General features: G+C 49.2%; 8 protein-coding genes across 10 annotated transcripts; 3 read left to right on the plus strand and 5 right to left on the minus strand.

Moving 5' to 3' along the window:
* On the minus strand, window positions 1-703 carry Kaz1-ORFB. Its single transcript, XM_017078660.4, has 3 exons — window positions 559-703; window positions 228-506; window positions 1-162 (listed from the first exon to the last, which is right to left on the minus strand). The coding sequence occupies exons 1-3, from the start codon at window positions 578-580 to the stop codon at window positions 131-133; spliced, it is 333 nt and encodes a 110-aa protein (XP_016934149.1). The 5' UTR covers window positions 581-703; the 3' UTR covers window positions 1-130.
* A 589-nt stretch (window positions 704-1,292) lies between these two features.
* Dis3l2 (Dis3 like 3'-5' exoribonuclease 2) lies at window positions 1,293-5,243 on the minus strand. The gene is made up of 4 exons (XM_017078657.4): window positions 3,857-5,243; window positions 2,384-3,803; window positions 2,206-2,325; window positions 1,293-2,146 (listed from the first exon to the last, which is right to left on the minus strand). Exons 1-4 carry the CDS (start codon window positions 5,094-5,096, stop codon window positions 1,561-1,563), a joined length of 3,366 nt encoding a protein of 1,121 aa, XP_016934146.3. The 5' UTR covers window positions 5,097-5,243; the 3' UTR covers window positions 1,293-1,560.
* Window positions 5,244-5,252: 9 nt separating this feature from the next.
* Window positions 5,253-6,354, plus strand: thoc7 (THO complex 7). Its single transcript, XM_017078659.4, is given in 4 exon segments — window positions 5,253-5,304; window positions 5,307-5,333; window positions 5,392-5,515; window positions 5,586-6,354. Coding segments are annotated over 4 exon segments (888 nt in total). The 5' UTR covers window positions 5,253-5,267; the 3' UTR covers window positions 6,286-6,354.
* Window positions 6,355-6,656: 302 nt separating this feature from the next.
* On the plus strand, window positions 6,657-12,261 carry Prp4k (Pre-mRNA processing factor 4 kinase). 2 transcript variants are annotated; one of them, XR_001767596.4, is made up of 10 exons: window positions 6,657-6,817; window positions 6,891-7,295; window positions 7,375-8,359; window positions 8,418-8,681; window positions 8,757-8,989; window positions 9,045-9,153; window positions 9,221-9,757; window positions 9,819-10,046; window positions 10,429-10,480; window positions 10,851-12,261. XR_001767596.4 is itself a non-coding variant. In XM_017078461.4 (8 exons), exons 1-8 carry the CDS (start codon window positions 6,798-6,800, stop codon window positions 10,020-10,022), a joined length of 2,757 nt encoding a protein of 918 aa, XP_016933950.2. In that variant the 5' UTR covers window positions 6,657-6,797; the 3' UTR covers window positions 10,023-10,369. The 2 variants fall into 2 exon arrangements, 1 of the variants encoding a protein (XP_016933950.2); XM_017078461.4 differs by lacking the exons at window positions 10,429-10,480; window positions 10,851-12,261 and having other exon boundaries at window positions 9,819-10,369.
* Window positions 10,563-11,977, minus strand: LOC108012931 (uncharacterized protein C3orf38 homolog). Its single transcript, XM_017078465.4, has 2 exons — window positions 11,841-11,977; window positions 10,563-11,767 (listed from the first exon to the last, which is right to left on the minus strand). The coding sequence occupies exons 1-2, from the start codon at window positions 11,965-11,967 to the stop codon at window positions 11,028-11,030; spliced, it is 867 nt and encodes a 288-aa protein (XP_016933954.2). The 5' UTR covers window positions 11,968-11,977; the 3' UTR covers window positions 10,563-11,027.
* Window positions 12,262-12,370: 109 nt separating the features above from the next.
* On the plus strand, window positions 12,371-16,141 carry Gk1 (Glycerol kinase 1). Its single transcript, XM_017078462.4, has 3 exons — window positions 12,371-12,841; window positions 14,592-15,722; window positions 15,777-16,141. Exons 1-3 carry the CDS (start codon window positions 12,572-12,574, stop codon window positions 15,990-15,992), a joined length of 1,617 nt encoding a protein of 538 aa, XP_016933951.2. The 5' UTR covers window positions 12,371-12,571; the 3' UTR covers window positions 15,993-16,141.
* Window positions 12,902-14,436, minus strand: NitFhit (NFT-1 protein). The gene is made up of 2 exons (XM_017078463.4): window positions 14,420-14,436; window positions 12,902-14,363 (listed from the first exon to the last, which is right to left on the minus strand). The coding sequence occupies exon 2, from the start codon at window positions 14,345-14,347 to the stop codon at window positions 12,968-12,970; it is 1,380 nt and encodes a 459-aa protein (XP_016933952.3). The 5' UTR covers window positions 14,348-14,363; window positions 14,420-14,436; the 3' UTR covers window positions 12,902-12,967.
* On the minus strand, window positions 16,027-18,096 carry mri (BTB/POZ domain-containing protein mrityu). 2 transcript variants are annotated; one of them, XM_065864961.2, is made up of 5 exons: window positions 17,949-18,096; window positions 17,176-17,888; window positions 16,859-17,056; window positions 16,471-16,788; window positions 16,027-16,413 (listed from the first exon to the last, which is right to left on the minus strand). In XM_065864961.2, exons 2-5 carry the CDS (start codon window positions 17,762-17,764, stop codon window positions 16,202-16,204), a joined length of 1,317 nt encoding a protein of 438 aa, XP_065721033.1. In that variant the 5' UTR covers window positions 17,765-17,888; window positions 17,949-18,096; the 3' UTR covers window positions 16,027-16,201. The 2 variants fall into 2 exon arrangements, with proteins under 2 accessions (XP_065721033.1, XP_016933953.1); XM_017078464.4 differs by having other exon boundaries at window positions 17,176-17,849; window positions 17,949-18,061.
* Between the last annotated feature and the right edge of the window lie 487 nt (window positions 18,097-18,583).

Here is an 18,583-nt window from a genome sequence, read left to right on the forward strand (position 1 = left end):
TATGTATATTGTATGTTTATTTGTGCTTGCTCTCTGATGTCATCGATCAGACGTAGGATTGAGAAATGTAATATATACATATGTAAAACAGCTGCTAGATGCTCGCGATGATCTCGAATTTAGAATAGGTCTAACAAATTCCCCTATGCAACTGCTGGATATCTGTAAAGAAGGAAGATATAGTTTTACTATAGGAAATGGGATTGAAATTTTGTCGAATTTCTCACTTAAGCCGCAGTTTATGGCGCAGTTGAATTTGTTTTCGTTGTAGTAGTTTACGCTATCACTGCCACAAATTGGATTGTACTCGCTGGTCGCCGGGCAAGACTGGAGGCAGGCATAGAAACGCGGGGACTGGGTGGTTGGACGAGGGGTGGTGGTCGTGGTGCTGCCTCCTCCGTCTGGAAATAATAGAGGCTGCTTTGGTTGCTGGGGACGCAACCAAGGGTTCCCGTTGTCGAATTGGGGATAGCACACTGCCATCCCAATCAATAGGATCACAATACCTGAAAAGGGATCTTAAGCTGATATAGCCATTTTCAGGACCACACAACCTACCAACTAATCCGATCCGAACCATTTCCAAAGAGCCTGCTGCTTCCGCTTTGCCTAAGAAACAAGTCACTTCTGAGGCTTCAAAAACCTGATGACGGCTTTTTATAGGGCAGCGCCCGACCCGATTATTGCGATTGATACTTCATGAATTTTAGGTACGCCTCCCTCCCCCATCTTACGCATATAAGTGTACAAAGGAACTGTTTGTAAATTCAAGAATCGACATAAAACCTGTATTTTAAATCATGGTCACTGTTTAACAGGGTTCAAGTAAATATATCCAGTCGCATTTGGTCAACATTGGTGAATTCTGTTGTATTCCCTGCAAGTTAAATCTGACTACCGTTTTGATTTGGAAATGTTGTTAAAATTGGTTTTTTTAATTCTACCTTTTGCCCCATAGACGGTAGTGGATTTTATTTGTTAGATTAATAATGCTATTAAAATAGGTTTTGTCACAACTTCTATTTATTCGCTGACATTTATAATTTTTAGTTCATTCAAAATAAGTTATTCAAAATAAAGTAATACAAAACCCGCAACTCAACTCTTTTCCAGTGCTTTTGCAACTCTTGCAAATCTTTTGATCTGAGTTTCCTAAAAATCTTTTGTTGCGGATATCACGATTGCCCCCAACACACTTTCAAACTCTACTTTAACTAGTTGTGAGCACTCGCAAAAGCAGAAAATATATTTCCCGTAAATGTAAAATTAATAGAATGTTCACCATAATGCAGTTCCTGTTGGTCGTCTTAGTTTTATTGTTTGGAAATCTCTTAATTTTGCTTTGATTTTATAACTTAATGTACATACTACATACATTTATACAGATCTATTTGGGAAATACAAATGTATATCGAAATAGTAAGCATCACAGAGTCAAATTTCGCCAAGCAGAGCTCGGACCCACAATGTTCTTCAAGTGAGTGTGTTTTGAGCAGTTTTAGGTGTTATAAACAAGTTGCAATCTCTGAAATAAAGCTGAGGCCCGATCTCTATGTAAAGTTATAGGCTATTTTGCCTCATAGCAAAAATCCGCTGCTGATGCTGCAGATGTTGCTGTTGTCGTTGCCTCTGATTGTTTAGCTGCACTTGCTGCTGCTGTTGCTTTGCCTTGCTTCTTCCAGGTGAACCAGATCCGCAGTGCTGTTCGTTTGGCAACTGAATTTGTTGGTCCCCTATCGATAGGAAACCAGTCAGCTTATTTTCCCAAACGATTAGACGAATGGGCACTAAGGAGAGGAGCTGCAGCTTGCGTGGCGCCTGCTTCATGTTTCGCTCGGCAATCATAATGTAGTTGGGTGCGCTGTGCGTGTCCACTAGGACCGTTTGCATCTTGTAGTTAATGCTTATAACGTGGCCAGACTCCAGGGTTACCACATTCATCATGTGCTGGAATATTTCTATGACAACGGCCTTCATATAGACGCCTTGCTTATTGCGTACGTAGCGCTTGAAGTACAAGTTGCCGGAGTCGTCTCCGGCCATTTTTGCATTGTACTTTCGCTCATTAGCTAGTTTCGTAAGCGCGTGTAATTCGTCTGGCGTTCGTCCAGGCGGTGTGCAATATTTAAGTGCGGCCGCCAAAAGGCTGAAATGAAGGAAGACTGTCAATACTAGAAGCTAAACCCAAAAGTAAATGCCAGTTACCGGTGTACCATTATGTCAGGATACCGACGGATCGGACTGGTGAAGTGGGTGTAGATAGGAATAGACAAGGCGTAGTGCCATAGGTCGGCCGGTTCCGATTTTCCCTCGCTGCAAAAATACCTGAAGAGATCGGAGGAGAATGTGACAAGGGGAATTCCGTGTAAAACAAAACACTTACGTTGCCCTTGCCATTGGCTTCATCAGAAGCTGACTAAGACAGGCGTTCATAGCGACAGGATTGGGGGCCTCGTTGCACAGCCGCACCATGCTCTCCTGAAGAGCCTTGGACGAGCTGTAATCCAGTTCGAATCCTAGTACCTGCAGCTTTTCCCGCAGCGCCTTTAGGGACTTAGTCAGTGGCGGCGGGTGGTTGCGCAGTACTGCAATCTCCGGAAAGGAATCGTGAATAAAGCGGGCCACTGACTGGTTCGCCAGTAGCATGAACTCCTCAATCAGGCGGTTAGCCTCCTGTTGTTTCTCCACTTCGAATGACAAAGGCTCACCGCTGATCGGGTCGAGGACGAAGCGCAGTTTAGCATTGTTTATAGTGAGTGCGCCATTCTCGAAACGTGATTTACGCAGGCTGCTCGCAATCCCGTGAAGCCACAAGACCCTCTCTGTAATTTCATCGGGATGAAATCCATTCAGGATGGTAGGAAAATCGTTCTCGTTGAACCGCTCTTTTGGGTTGTCTATGATCTTTTGGGCGTGTTCGTAGGCAAATTGGGAACAAGAGTTAATGACAGTGCGGCAAAATTCGGGCTTCTCCTGCAGCATTTTTCCTTGCCCGTTCATCTTCCAGAAGACGGAGAAAGCGAACTTATCCTCTCCGGGCAGCAGCGAACAGCGCATGCACAGAGTCTGAGGCAGCATATGGATTACTTCATTGGCTAAGTAAATAGAAGTCGAACGCTCCTTAACGATATTATCTAGCTCGGTGTCCTCCAGCAGGTAGTGCGACACGTCAGAAATATGAACGCCAACCTCATATTTGTTGTCGCCAAGCTTCTCAATAGAAACGGCATCATCCAAATCACGAGCAGTTATTGGGTCTATTGTAAATATGCACATCTTCCTCAAGTCCTTTCGCTGACGCAGATCGTCCTTGCTTATCTGCGGTGGCGGCTGTGAATACATTTCGTTGAATCGCTGCTCAAACGGCTTTATATCGCGAAGACCATTATGAAAAAGAATTGCCTTTAGCTCGTCCTCCAGATTACCAACGCGACCCACTGGCTGAATTAGCTCGGCAATGCAGTGTCCATTACAATCAGTCTCAAGTATATGGGCCAGGTATAATAGGCCCGAGACCTCCCCTTGCTGCGTGTTCCCAATATGAGCGACACAGGCTTCCTTCGGTACGTAGACCATAGGCACTCGCAAGTCGTATGGCCGGAACTTATAGAAGAGTTGGTCATCACAAAGCTTGGTTGGGTTCGTGAACGATATCGTTCCGACGATCTGGCGAAGCTCAGTTTGCTTGGTGATGGCTATGACGAACGCCTTTGGGCAGTTATCCGACGATATGACAACCACATTATCGCCATCGGCTTCCGAGTCCTGAGAATCATCTTCATCCGAAAGCTCCTCATCGTCCGCTAGGCAAAAATAGTATCATTCGACATTGTGGAAACTTTTCCGAGTAACTTACCCAGTGATAAAGAGATCTTTCCGCCAGTGATTTCTCCAGAGGTAGGTTCGGCAGGTTTTGAACTGCACTGGGCACCCGCATTAAGAACGAAGGCACGCACTTTGTCACCCTCAAAGGCATAGCGGCGAGCTACAGGTAGGAGCACGATGCCATCCCGTTCGAGGGCTTCGCGGTCTGTAGACATTGTGATAAAGGCCTGCCTGTTGTTTTTGCGATTCACCCGGATTTCATCTTCCACGATGCGTCCATAGCCCGCCGCAGCCAGCCGCTGTGCATGCGCTTCCAGATCGGAAAAGTTGCCCTTAAAGATCAGTTCTTGCGGCAGCTGGTGGTCCATACCCACGTGATGTTGGACTATCTTGTTTATGTACGACCGCATCGCCTCAAGCTCGGTTTTCAGGGACTGCATCTTGTTATTGCCAGAGCCCTCGCTTTTCTTGCGGTTGCGCTGCCGACGTCCCTGCTTCGTCTGTTGCTGGGCAGGATTGCTATTGCTGCTCGTGCTCGAGATTTCCGACTCGTGGCGCTGCCGGCTTTCACCTGGTTGAGGCAGTTGTCGCCGGACCATTTCGCTCCCGCCTACGATGCGCTGAGGTTGTTGACGAAGAGGCGCCTGTTGCACCCTGTCCTGACTCCACTCCAGGTGGGATAAGACATCGCTTTGGCGTATCAGCTGGCCGGCGTACGCGTTAACTTCCGGGGAGACGTGCGAGAGATGTTTGACCATCTCCTGAAGGGCCTCCACCTCATTTCGGAGCGCCCGCTTTGACTTCCTCTTCACCATTGGCTGCTGTGGCGCATTGTGGTTGGACATAAACTGCATGAATGGCAGCGATTGCTGGGTCGGCATGGTCACCGGGTAGGAAGGCAGTGTTAGGTGGTAGGGTAGGGACATAGCTAACGCCATTGATCCTGGAACAGCATTAGGAATGGTCTGGCGGCTGTTGGAGGGTGCAGAATGGGCGTGGTTAGGACCTGGCACTGTCTCTTGTAAGCGCCTGTGTGGTGGTTGCGGATTGACGATCTTCACGTCACGGGTGACTGTCGCCGAGCATTGGATGACTGCACTGCACTCCATTTCCATCTCCCTCTGCTTCTGCTGGAGACGGGCGGTAAGGCGTTGGGATCGCTGTCGGAGAGCCTCAATCTTGCTCCAGTCGTGGGCGGAAGGATCGGAGGAGCCTCTGTCCTCATCCCGCATCCTGTCTGCCTCCACGTCGACGCTTGACGATTCCGACATTCTGTAAGGGTGAGCACCTGGTTGTTATGGCCTGAAGGTTTTTGGCGATGCACCGTGCTCTCGGTGGGGATATAAAAAGTGCCAGACAAATTGACTACTTTCTCGAAATTAAAGTGATGTGTGTCCAGGGATGCAACCCACTACTACTGCAGTAGGACCGTACTGTGTGGTATGCCGGAGCAGCTGCAGGTTCGGCCACACTCCGATCCGGCAAAAAATTTGTGGATATGAACGACGGTAAGATGTTTTTGTTTATTTTCGCATTTGGGAACAGAAATTTAAAATGATCTCCCAGAGGAAATTATAAAGCAGCGCCTGCTGATCGACGGGGACGGCACTGGAGAGGATCGGAGGATAGTCGTGCTGCTGAAGCAGTTTTTAAAGTGGGCCAACGCCAAGAACGATTCGCCAGAGACCAAGTATGAGTGATCCGAAAATGCGGGGTGTTTTTGTATTGTACGTGAAAATGTCCCTTTCTTCCAAACGTAGCCCCATCATGTACGACCGCCTGATGGCCCAGTTCGCCCAGTGCAAGCTCACCGCGATGAAGAACGTCCAGACGCTGCAGATGATTGGCGCCGAGCGGGAAAACTACACCAAGCTGGTGGAGCAGCACGAGCAGAGCATCGTTCTGGCGAAGGAGGAGATCGAGGCCAGCAAAAAGGAACTGGTCACCGCCAAGCAGATTCGCAAGAACAAGATGGAATACGACCTGCTGGCATCGCTCATCCAAGATCAGCCGGACCGTAACGGCACCCAGAAGCAGATTGAGACTATCAGGAGGGAGATCGATGACCTGGTGCAGAAGAAGCTCAAGATGGAGCGCAAGTTTCAAAAGCGCCGCAACGACTTCACGCTGCTTATGTACACGATTCACGAGCTGGAACAGCAGCTGGACCAGGACAATAGCTCATCCTCATCGTCTTCCTCCTCCTCCTCGTCGTCTTCCAGCGAGAGTGATGCCCGCTCGGAGCCTGACCTGGACGACAATGGCATAATGGAAGTCAGCGACGAGGACGACGACCTCAACAACAGCAGTCCCACAAAGTTCGACGGAGTCCGCGGCGAGCCCAAGTTCCACTCCGTCTCCACGGAGGACTCCAAAGCCATGTCTTTGGAGGAGGACACTGTCCTCGAGCTAAGCATTGACAAGGACGAGCATGACGTGGATGTGGCTGTGGCCAGTTAGGTTAGAGGGGCAAATGGTAAAAATGCACAAAAACGTATAATAAAATGAAGATATAAACGAAGATATAAAGATGGTGATGTAACTTTTTTTTCATTCTTAACTTGATTTAAATTTTCGGATTTTTTAATCCTTATTCGTACTACTTTCGTAATTTATATTTTAACGGATTATAAACTTATTGGCATATCTAAATAATAAATAAGAATTGTCGGATTTTGACAAAAAATATGTTTTTGGTTTTATATTTTGGAATGGAATTCAGTTCAATGAATTATTTTTTTAATATTTTAAATTATTTATTTTTTGTTTAAAAATCAATGAGGTTTGACAGTAGATATGCAGTTTGGCAGTATATTTTCCATTTCATAGTGCAGTCACACTAAAAAGGTTTTTAAAAAGAAGAAGAAAAAAAGAAGAAACTGAAAAGTTTCACTAATTTTCAACAATAAATTAAAGACGTTCCAAAGGACGCACGCCCTGTGCACATTTCCCCCACTGTGTAGCACAACGCAATGATGACTGACAACAAAAGGTAAGTTGATTAGATTAAGTGTGCATACCACATGTGTGTGTATTGACCGCGGTTTCATTTCCACTCCGAATAGCTACGACTCCAGCAACGACAGCGAGTCGGAGGAGCATCGGGCCAAGCATAAGAAGGCCAAAAAGCACAAGAAACACAAGAAATCCTCATCTGGCAAGGGTGAGAAAGACAGACATGCCCACAAGAAGCACAAGAAGGCGAAAAAGCGCCCCCACCGCGCAAGCGAGTCCTCGAACGACTCGGATGCGATGGAAAACGCCAAGGCCAAGCTGGCGAAGAACTCTGGGCTGAGCAGCAAATTCACAGAGATCATGCAGAAGGCTAGTCGCAACGGAGCCGACTTTCGCATCGCCAAGCCCATGTTGCCGACGGACCCAAGCAGCCTGGTGGAGGAGATCACCAAGACTATTCAAAACAAGGTGCTGCCCGTCTTGGAGGTAGCCAGTTCGGGTAGCGAAAGCGATGTGTGAGTATTGTGTTGAGGGCGGTACACTCCGGATTTCTGTCGTAACACAAGTCGTCGGCACTTACTTTTTCGATTTCAGACCTGCCGATGTGGCCAGTCCGATCATTGCGTCCATTATTGAGGACGAGCTGAACTTGGAGGATCTGATGAGACAGAAGGCTATGCTGCAGGCTCGCTTGGGCGCCTATATGTCGGACCCAGAGGCCGACGACAGAGGCGAGCTCCATCCGCAGCAGACCAAGCCAATGCCCAAGGTGGCCACTTCCGCACCGCAATCCCTGTCACAAGCGATGGCCGCCAGCAAGTCTGCAGCGCCGCTGGCTACTGCAACCAGTAAACATGCTAATATTAAACAGTCTAGCACGCATAACTCAAATGAATCCGATGTTATATTGTTGGATGATTCTAGCGGAGGCCAGCGAACCCCCTCGCCCACGCCCGAGAAGCGGAGACGCCACGCATCCCCGCTCCCAGCAGGCTCGAGAAGCCGAGCCCGCGATGACCCGCTCCACGGACGAAAGGAACGGCGGTCGAGAGAACGCGATCGCACACCCTCACGTCGTCGGGCAGCTGAGCAGCAGACACAGGCACGGCCCCGCAGCCGCAACCGAAACATGGAGGACTTGCGACAGGAGATCAACCGCGACAAGCAAAGGGAGAGACGCGACCATAGCCGAGACCGGGATCGGCGTGGGGCGGAGAGGCCACCGCCCACCGAATTGCGAACAGGTCGTGCCCGCGAGCGGGACGTTCGACCCAATCGCAGCCAGCGCTCGCACAGCCGGAGTAAGTTTGAGTCGGACAGGCGTCGAGAGCGGGAGCGGCAAAAGGACCGGGATCGTGGTGGCTTTGACCGTGGTGGTGGGCGCGGTGGAGCACGTGGTGGCGCAGACAACGGGGACCGCGATCGGTACAAGGGTTCGCTGAGCGAGGGGCAAAAGAAGCACGACAAAGAGAGCAGTGACGAGGAGGCCAACCTCCTGGACATTGACATTGACGAGGACGAGGATGACGAAGAGCGTATCATTGAGCAGCGTCGAAAGAAGCGTGAGGAGCTACTCAAGGTGGGTAAAACTAATTTTATATTATAATATTGATAGCTTATCATTCGAAACTTAACAGAAACTGGGGACTGGGCAGGAGTCACCAACTCCTCAAAACTCCATTAGGTACGAGTCTCGAAGCTCTTCGCCAGGGTCATCCCAACGCGATAGGCCCCATAGGACGCCGACACCCACTCTGCCCAGCTCGGATCCGCCTAGCTCAGACATGCCGAAGGAGCACCAGCAGCTGGACAGCTCGAATAGCCAAAAAAACAGCTCCGTCAAGGAAAAAAGAAACGAGTGGGATATGTTCGCTGACCAAGATGTGGATTCAAATTTCGATGTGAGTCACAGGATTGTAAATTTCAGAGCCAAATTCCCTCGTTACAGATAATAATTTCGAGTTTAAATCCACCAGTCACCCAACACCATCGTACAAAATAAGCACCAACACGAAAATCCTGCCCTCACCGACAACTGGGACGATGCAGAGGGCTATTACCGAGTTCGAATCGGCGAGGTTCTGGACAATCGCTACTTGGTAAACGGATACACTGGCCAGGGTGTCTTCAGCAATGTCGTGCGTGGCAGAGACCAAGCTCGGGGACAGGCTAATGTAGCCATTAAGATCATACGCAACAACGAAATAATGTAAGCGAACATATTTTATATTATCTTGAACCTCTATTTATGCAGTCTCTATTAGGCACAAAACTGGCTTGCGAGAATTGGAAATTCTAAAGAAACTGAACGATGCTGATCCGGAAGATCGATTCCACTGCCTGCGTTTGTACCGCCACTTTTTTCACAAGCAGGTAATTTTTTATCATAACCAGCTCCTTCTCACCTATTGTAATGTTTTTATATTTTCATGTACTGTAGCATCTCTGTATGGTGTTCGAACCTTTGGCAATGAATTTACGTGAAGTACTTAAGAAATATGGCAAGAATGTTGGCCTCCACATCAAAGCAGTTCGTAGCTATACACAGCAACTTTTTTTGGCACTCAAGTTGCTAAAAAAGACGGGCATTTTGCATGCGGATATAAAGCCGGATAACATTTTGGTCAACGAAAATAATCTGATACTGAAGTTGTGCGATTTTGGGTCTGCATCGGCCATCAGCGACAACGAAATAACACCGTACTTGGTGTCGCGGTTCTACCGCTCACCAGAAATTATTTTGGGTATTCCGTACGATTATGGAATCGATACATGGTCCGCCGGCTGCACAATATACGAACTGTACACGGGTAAGATTCTGTTCAGCGGCAAGAGCAACAACCAGATGCTCAAGTTTTTCATGGACGTGAAAGGCAAGATACCAAACCGAATCGTCAGAAAGGGTCAGTTTAAGGAGCAGCATTTTGATCAGAGCTGCAACTTCTTGTACCACGAGATAGATAAGCTCACCGAAAGGGTAAGAGTTTATAAATTGATGCAAGACGTCAGTGCCCGACTACAACGTCTTACTTCTGCAGGAAAAAATTGTTGTGATGCCGGTGGTGAAACCTTCGCGTAGCTTGCAGCAGGAACTAATCGCTGATCAAAACCTGCCAGATGACCAGCATCGCAAGGTCACACAGCTGAAGGATTTGCTGGAGAACATGTTTGCCCTGGATCCAGCCAAGCGGATATCCCTCAACCAGGCACTAGTTCATCCCTTTATTCAGGAGAAGATGTAGAGCAGTCTTAGAAATCAATGAAACGTAATTTTATTTTGCCTAGCCGTAAGACAACCGATACGCCCAACTCGTGCGTTAGTTACTAGTTCTCGTTCGTTATCAGACAAACATGCTCACCCAATAATCACACGATCTATACATCTACTCGACCGATGTAAATAAGCTCTGTGGTTTGCGCGTTTTGAGAACCGAATTATACAAAATATTATTATTCAGTTAGCAAATGTTCCGCAACTTGTTATTCGTGTGTGTATCATGCGTGTATATAAGTATTTTAAAGCTACTACTGTATAAAATGCATGTGACCGATTTGCCACACACACAATATATACATATATATAAACATATCCATAAGCACAGTTTTTATATGTTCTGTGAATCGTATTAATGAGTACTACATTTTCAGTATGCCGCTTGTTACGGAAGAGCGATCCTTGGCCTTGTGGCTGACCTAACTGGTAATAATTTACACGACCTTGCAGAAGATACCCCTTAAGTTTAAGAGCCCGTATGTCCCTCCGATCATAATTAAGGACATCATTTTATAATTTTAGCGTTTTTTAATAGACGTCGTCTGTTTCTATTATTATTATTTTCTATCGATCGCAAGCTTAATAATATAATTGTTTCTTATAAATTTTGTTTAATCGTATACAAACCTCTTGACTTTTGAATTCCACAAATATATTATCGCTGCAAGGAATAGGGGGCTTCGGCAAGTCGAAGAAATCATAAGGCATATAAGCTTTAATCTGACCGACTGTCAGATTCAGCTGATCTTTCACAACTCGCTTGTCGCTAATGCATACATTTTCTTTAAACTTGCAGTTTGGGCTGTCATCAATTTTCTTTTACGGCTTCCCAGTGCTTCTGCCTGTTGTAGTTCGTGAGAAGATTAAGTAAAAGCGTTCACGAACTTGTTAACGGGCTTTCGCTCTGTCCAAGTAAGTTGTGCTGTGGCCTACAGGTGAGTTACAATTTTTATTAATACATAATGACAGCCTGCTAGCCCAACTCATCGGTGGGCACCGGCAGCTCCAGAGCTGCCTGCAGAGTCTCGCTTAAGCAAAGGCTGTGAAGTTCCGGGGGCTTCAGTTCGCTTTTGAGCATGCACTTGACTTTCTTGGGCTTCCAGTTGTTATGCGCATAGGGATCCCGCAGCAGACCGAAGGCGCACTCAAAGACACCGACGCAGCTATCGCAAGTGTGCAAAGTGCCGCAGCAGAGCACCACCACCTGCCCGTAAGAATCCATTCGGCCCTGAATCCCGGCGTGCGTCAAGTTCGGGTTGAAGTGGAAGCCAAATTGTTCCTTGGTGCTCGTTAGTGTCGACAGCACTTCAGCAGCCGTCGTGCACTCCGACTCGTTTATTCCATCGTTGGCCATAATGGTAAGGTGCAGGGCCGCATCGGTCCAAAGGTCCACCAGGCTCAGGCTGTTTGAATTGAAGCGCTCGAAGAACCACTCACCGAATTTCTTCGCAATGGCGTGAATGGGGTAATCCTCTTCGTTCAGCTTGTAAGTCGAGACAACGGCGGACTGCCCTCTACAAAGCCATCTCTTGGACTCCTGGTCCTCTTCCCAGTACTGAATCACCTTCGTTATGAGGTCTGCCTTGGTAAAATCTGTGTTAGCTTCCGGTTGTCGGCTGTGCAGATACGTGAAGAGGAGTTCTTTGGTTATCGCGCGCTTGGAGAGCAGGATGTAAATATCTGGGATGTAAGTAGAGAGCAGTCGGAGGGCTTCTGCAAAATAAAACCACACGTCAGGCACATTTATCTTGCTAAAGTAGAGTACATATGTGATTTTAATACCGACCCTCTGGATCCTTAGGATTGCACACATTTTTCGTGGTGCCTTTGGCCAACTGGATCAAAACGGGGGTGTTCTGCTCGCTCACAAGTAAATCCCGGAGACCCCTTTTATGGATCTCCGAGATCGGCATGGCTACAATAATATGTAGTTGCCTTGGCGGGACTTGTATTGGTTCTTGTTATTCTTCCCAATTTCGAGTTCCGACCAGCTGATGCCCTACGACTACGGTCACACTTTTCAGTATTGCCACACCTGGTAGGGGGACAGATTTCGGTGTGAATGTCTGTTCATGGGCAGAACGAATTAGCAAAGAAACATTACTATGTTCATCGGTTTTCTATGTATTTCAATAATCTGATGTTTAAATCAAACAAAAGAATGTTGTTTGAGAAGTCTTAAAATAAATATATTTGGGTGCCAGTTATCATGGTTATTTTGTATTGGTTATGGCGACTTTTCAGTAAAATACAATGGGAAGGACGTTATTCTTAATTTTACTGACGCATGAACGGCCCCTTCGCTCATATATTGTCTTTTTGCCGTAAGTATTTACTCGGACAGGTTTGCTAACGCAACGATTACCAAAGAGAGGGGCTCGCTCTCCTTATCTCTTATCGCATAATTCCCGTCGAATGTCGACAATTCCAATAACTAATTTTAGTGTCGTAAAAACTCGCGAGAAAGCGTACTGGCATTTATTGACTGTGAACGTGAACTCTGGACAGCACTAAGAAATGGATTCACCGACTTCCGAGACGTCCTCGCCCCCACCAGCGCCAAGTGGTCCATTCGTTGGGGCCATCGACGAGGGAACCACCTCCGCACGGTTCATCATATTCCGCGCGGGCACCGACGAGATTGTGTGCTACCACCAGATCGAGGTTGAGTCGATTTTCCAGAAGGAGGGATGGTGCGAGCAGGATCCCATGGCCATAATGAATACGGTCAACGAGTGCATTGCCGGAGCTTGCAAGAAACTCGTGGCCCTGGGCGGCAAAGTTAAGGTACGTCTGGTTCCGGTTTAACATCAGTCCACTCCCTACATCCATTCTGCTTTAAAGGCGGGCGATCGAGGGGTTCTTTATTAATGTAATAGATCACATGGCAGGAAAAGGAATCGGGATAAGCAGCTAGCTACTGTCCAGAAGGAACTTGCGGTACACTTGTGCCTCCTCGATTCTTTCCTCGATCGTGCGCGGTGGCTTTTCCTCGGCGCTTTCATCCAGTTTTACATAGATTTGGTCATTGTGGCCGAAGTCCCCATGACGTCGAGGCATGACGTGAAAGTGGACGTGGGGAACGGTTTGCCCGGCCTCGGCTCCATCCTGCACAGTGACTGTGGCAGAAGTGGTCTGGTAAATCTTCTCCAACAGCCGCTGCACCATGCAGACAGTCGTGAACATGTCCGCGATCTCTGCGCAGTCAAGACCACAAAGACGTGGTGTCACTCGCTTAGTGGAAACCAGTACGTGGCCTTCGACCACACACCGCAAGTTGGTGAAGGCAAAACAGTGATCGGACTCGTAGAAAATGGTGCGCCTGTCCACGATATTGGTGGCAAATGGCCGATCCTGGGCGGGCTCCTTGCTTTTCAGCCCGTAGGCCGTTAGGCAGTAGAGGTCGTTTCGCCGGTGTTCGAAGCAGGGCATAGTCTGGTACAGGGATTGCAGAACGGAGAGATCCACCTCGACTGTGCCTATTTCAAGCTCCCGATCGCCACCACAGTCGGCCAGCACTTTTCCCCAGGGACTGACGATCATGCTGTGGCCCCAACTCTGTCGCTTCTTGTTGTGCCAACCCTGCTGGGCTGCCGCGACTACAAAACACTGTGTTTCAATCGCTCTCGCGCGCAAAAGGATCTCCCAGTGCGCCTTGCCTGTTGCATAGGTAAAGGCAGCCGGATAGGTGAGCAACTGTGCACCCATCTTTCTCAGCAAAACTGCCGTTTCAGCAAACCGAAGGTCGTAGCAGATCTGGAGTCCCACCTGGCCAGCGGGCGTGCATACTGGTCGCTCTAGACGCTCTCCAGGGGTCACTGTGTCCGACTCGCGCAGGCGAATCTCCTTTGTCGTGGCGTCAAAAAGATGCATCTTTCTATATACTGCGGCTAGCTCCCCCTTTTCGTTGACCAGTACGTGCGCGTTGTAAATCTTTCCCTGGTCGTTCCGCTCGTGCACGCCACCCAGGGAGAGCCACATCTCGTTCCACTTGGCCAGTTCTCGGTACTGTGCCATTAGCTCCCCGTCCAAGCCCTCCGAAAGCTCCAGCGTTTGGGCGCGGCTCTCGCCCACAAAGTCACAGCACTCGGGCAGAAAAAGCATGCAGGCGTTTTTGGACTTGGCCCTAGCCACCAGCTCCTTTACCTGGCCGAGATTGGCCGTCTTGTCGCTGGTGGATCGCATCTGACCCACGGCAATAGTTGCACTTTTCCCCGGACCGGACATCCTGCGTAGCTGCTGTTGGAGGGTGGTCACAATGCTGCGTCGTATGATTCTGACTAGAGTTGACATTGAGACAGTCCGCCGGCTGTGGAAAATTCCAAACTGGTTACGTCGTCGCTGGTTGTTATCAATTATTTTCACTTAGTTGTTTACTGCTTATCCTCCCTTTACGGCCCCCTCGTTTGTCGGCGTTACCCGGGAATGGCAACCAAGTGTGTACAGAGCCATTGAAAATAAAAAATACAATAACGGTTTCAATTCGGTTTCAATATTTGAAAATGACCGCTAAGCTTTCAACTCGTTCTCGTTTCAGGAAATCATCACGATTGGGATAACCAACCAGCGCGAGTCCACCGTCGTCTGGGATAGACATACCGGCCAACCGCTGGTGAACGCCATCATCTGGTTAGACAACCGGACTACCAGCACGGTGGAGGAGCTGTTGGAGACGATTCCGAACAATGCAAGGAACATTAACTACCTGCGACCCCTGTGCGGGCTACCTTTGTCGCCTTACTTTTCGGGCGTGAAGCTCCGTTGGCTGCGAGATAACGTGCCGGTGGTCAGCCAGGCCATGGAGAAGGGCACGGCCATGTTTGGCACCATCGACACATGGCTGATGTTCAACTTGACGGGCGGCAAGGACGGCGGCGTTCATAAGACGGACGTGACCAACGCCTCGCGGACCATGCTCATGAACATAGAGACTCTCCAGTGGGATCCCAATCTTCTCAAGTTCTTTGGCCTGCCCAAGACCATTTTGCCGGAGATCTGTTCGAGCGCTGAGTTTTACGGCAGTATAGCACAGGGCGTGCTAAAGGGCACCAGCATAAGCTCAGACTTGGGCGACCAGCAAGCCGCTCTTGTGGGACAGCAGTGCCTCGCCAAAGGTCAGGCCAAGGCCACTTTCGGCACAGGATGCTTCCTGCTTTACAACACGGGATCATCCATCGTTCACTCCGGGCACGGGCTGCTCACTACCGTCGGCTACCAACTAGGCCGGAAGGCAACACCATTTTACGCCCTGGAGGGCAGCGTATCCATTGCCGGCGCGGCCTTCAACTGGCTGCGCGACAACATAAACCTTATTCAGAACTCCGGACAGATCGAGACCATGGCCAGCACTGTGGACAACTCCTTAGACGTGTACTTTGTGCCAGCTTTCAACGGACTTTATGCCCCCTACTGGAACCAAGACGCCCGGGGCGTTATTTGCGGACTTAGTGAGGAAACAACAAGTGAGCACATTGTGCGAGCCACGCTCGAGGCAGTGTGTTTTCAGGTCCGCGACATACTCGATTCGATGCACAAGGATTGCAAGATTCCGCTGGCCAAGCTGATGGTTGACGGGGGCATGACTGTGAATAACCTGTTTCTGCAACTGCAGTCCGACCTGGTCGGTATTCAAGTGCTCCGGGCCAAGATTGCGGAGACAACAGCGCTGGTTAGTAGGCTAACATGTAAATTCAATGCGGCTATTCTCAGCCTTTCGTTTCAGGGAGCTGCAATGGCGGCCTACAAAGCCGTCGAGAGTCGCTACCAAATGGATGCTCCACTCTCGAAGTCAGGTCCTCGTGAGGCAATAAAGCCACAAATTAGTGCAACCGATCGCAACCTCCGCTACCAGAAGTGGAAAATGGCCATCGAGCGCTCTCTGAACTGGGAGACATCGACCTTTCCGCAGGGCGAGCGCGAAGCCTTTGATGGAGCGTAGACTCAACCCTTGTCTGGTAATGTATTGTACTTAGTTTTGTGGATCAACTTTTTTATTATTGCCGTTTCTGCGAGTGGTCTTTAATTTTTTTTTGTGTTCGAAATTTCGATTTATTGCATATATAAAAATGTTGATGAAAAACGTAGAAAGGGTTTTCTGTGCGCGCTGCTGCTCTGGCAGTGTTAACGCCTTCAATGCGGTCCGTTGCTCTACATGTCTTCTATTACGCCGGCGGCACCAGCGGCCGCTGCCTGGTCCAACTCGTTGAGCATCACAACGCCTCCAGCCGCCTCATCGACGGCGACCACGGCTACTGGACCAGCAATGCCCATCGCTGCGGGGGCGACGGCCACGCCGACGGCTAGCTCTGCATTGTTGGGATGCGGATTAACCACTGCGATAGGAGGAATAGGATTTCCACCTGGAAAGGAATTGGGGCTTTAGGGAGCTGTTACTCTCCACGTGGACCTTTACGCACTTGCGTCCAATTCCAGTGGCGGATCGGCGTTCGCTTCTGCGAGATTCGTTACGGACTTGGATTTCACACACTGGAAATCTACGTGGCGACTCTTCGCCTCCTCTTTCTCCCAGGACATGTGAATAAACGGGCGCTGGACATAGCTGTAAATCACCTCGGCCCGGCCGCCCGGACGCCTTCGGATCTTCTCCTTGTGGGTTGGGTACCCCTCTATGCCGCAGCGGATCTTCTTCAGCCCGCGATCCTTCATCACCTGCTTGGCCACATCGCGGTTTTCGATGTATTTGAAAAATCGGTGCATGGCAGTGCTGTGGACAGCTGCGTTGAAAAGACAATCGGTTTTATTTCTGTGATACCATTGGCGATATATTTCCAAGGCCCCACTCACTCTGGCAATACTCCTCGCCCATCTGTGGCGGGAACTCCTCATCCCACTCAACCATGTCGTCTTCAAGGAGCACCACAACGTGACACTCGCGATCTCCTCGCTGCGCCGAAGCCACCATGAGCGGCAGAATCAGGTCCTCCAAAAAGAGTTCGAACTGCTGTCGCGCTCCTTCGTTGCTTAATTCGTGAAGAAGGCCTCCTTTATGTCGAACACAACAGAAGGCATGTTACAAGGAAAAAGAGACGGGAAAAAAGCAGAGAGCAGCAGTGGCCACAACTAAGGTTCGCCCAGGCAGTAGCAGCTTGCAGTATACTCACTTAGGTTCTGGCAGCGCACGGTGGTGGCGTCAAAGGGAATGAGCAGATAATCACATGCTTCCTTTAGTTCCGGTACCGAAACAGTGGGAGGGCAGCGGATCACGCCGGTCTTATAGTACTCCAGGATGGCCCGGAACACCAAGTGAGAGATGCCGTCGGCCACGTCGTACTCCCCACGCTCGTTGGCATGCGCGAACTGGAAGCCGCTGCCGAACATGGTTCCCAGCATCGTGGTGGGATGGGCTGCAAGCACGGACTGCTCCATCGAGAACCGAACGCCGTCCACGAGCATGGAGATCCTTTCAGGTGGCTGTGCATAAGGGCGACCCACTCCGGAGCCCGTTGCCTGGCAGCTGGGTGATGCGGCGCCCGGAGACTTGCCGTCGTGCTTGGGCACAGCTCCCCCGCCGGACATGTTGTGCTGAGGTCGGTTCAAACGACTACGCTCCTTCAGGATGCGCCTTCTCCGTTCCTCGGCCGTCTCGATGCCCTCCTCGCTGCTATCGCTGCTGTACGTGTCCTGCTTCTGGGGCAGGGTCTGCTTGTTGCTATTGCTACTACTACTGTTCGAATTGGGAGTGGTTGACATGTTTGTTGCGTTTACTGGGCCGCTCTACAAATATTCCAGTTTCACTCCGCTCGCTCAACTTTTCAAGCGAGACAAAGAAGACGATCTGGCGAGGGCAGGAGACGGTAAAATTAGCGAGGCGCCGCTGCAAAATAGTACTGCTTATCGCGGCATCTAGGGTCTTATTATGATGTATTCACCGTACCTTTGTGCGACGCGACTTTTGCCTTTTTACATATAATTATAAATATACATATTTTTCTTGTTGGTGTTAGAGATGGAATCGGCATCACAAACGGTCACGCTGAAAAGTATCGCTTGTCCGGAGGGTGTATCAGCTATTCAGGTGGGTGTATTCGCTGAATGCCCCCTGCACTATGGGTTAAAAATTGCTTTGCATAATAAAATCTTTTTACCTAAACACACTTTATTTGAAAATAAATGACTGTACACTATCTTGACTTTTTTTTTTAGCAAGCCTTTTTTAATTATAATATTGTTCTTGATTTGCTCGACCTTCAGCTGGTGCAGTTTAGGCCTGATTCGAGCAATGGCGTGGGCTGTGCCGCCCACTTTTCCCCACCAGCTCCAGGTGGACAATGTTGGCCCAGGGCGAGCTGCTCGAGCAAGAACCTCTTGTCTTCTTTCCCGAACAAGGAGTCGTCTTGGCATCGACGCCACCTCCGGGTCCCGTTGTGTGCGCACCAAGTACCTACCAGAAACATTAGGTGGCGACTCAGGCTCCCATGCTGAAACTAACTTCTTAAAAAATGTATAATAGAGCCTCCTACCAGAAGTCTAGTTTAAAGGCGAATCAAAAAAGATCAGAAACTGAGAAAG

Source organism: Drosophila suzukii, chromosome 3 (assembly GCF_043229965.1).
Source record: "Drosophila suzukii chromosome 3, CBGP_Dsuzu_IsoJpt1.0, whole genome shotgun sequence".
Lineage (NCBI taxonomy): Eukaryota > Metazoa > Arthropoda > Insecta > Diptera > Drosophilidae > Drosophila > Drosophila suzukii.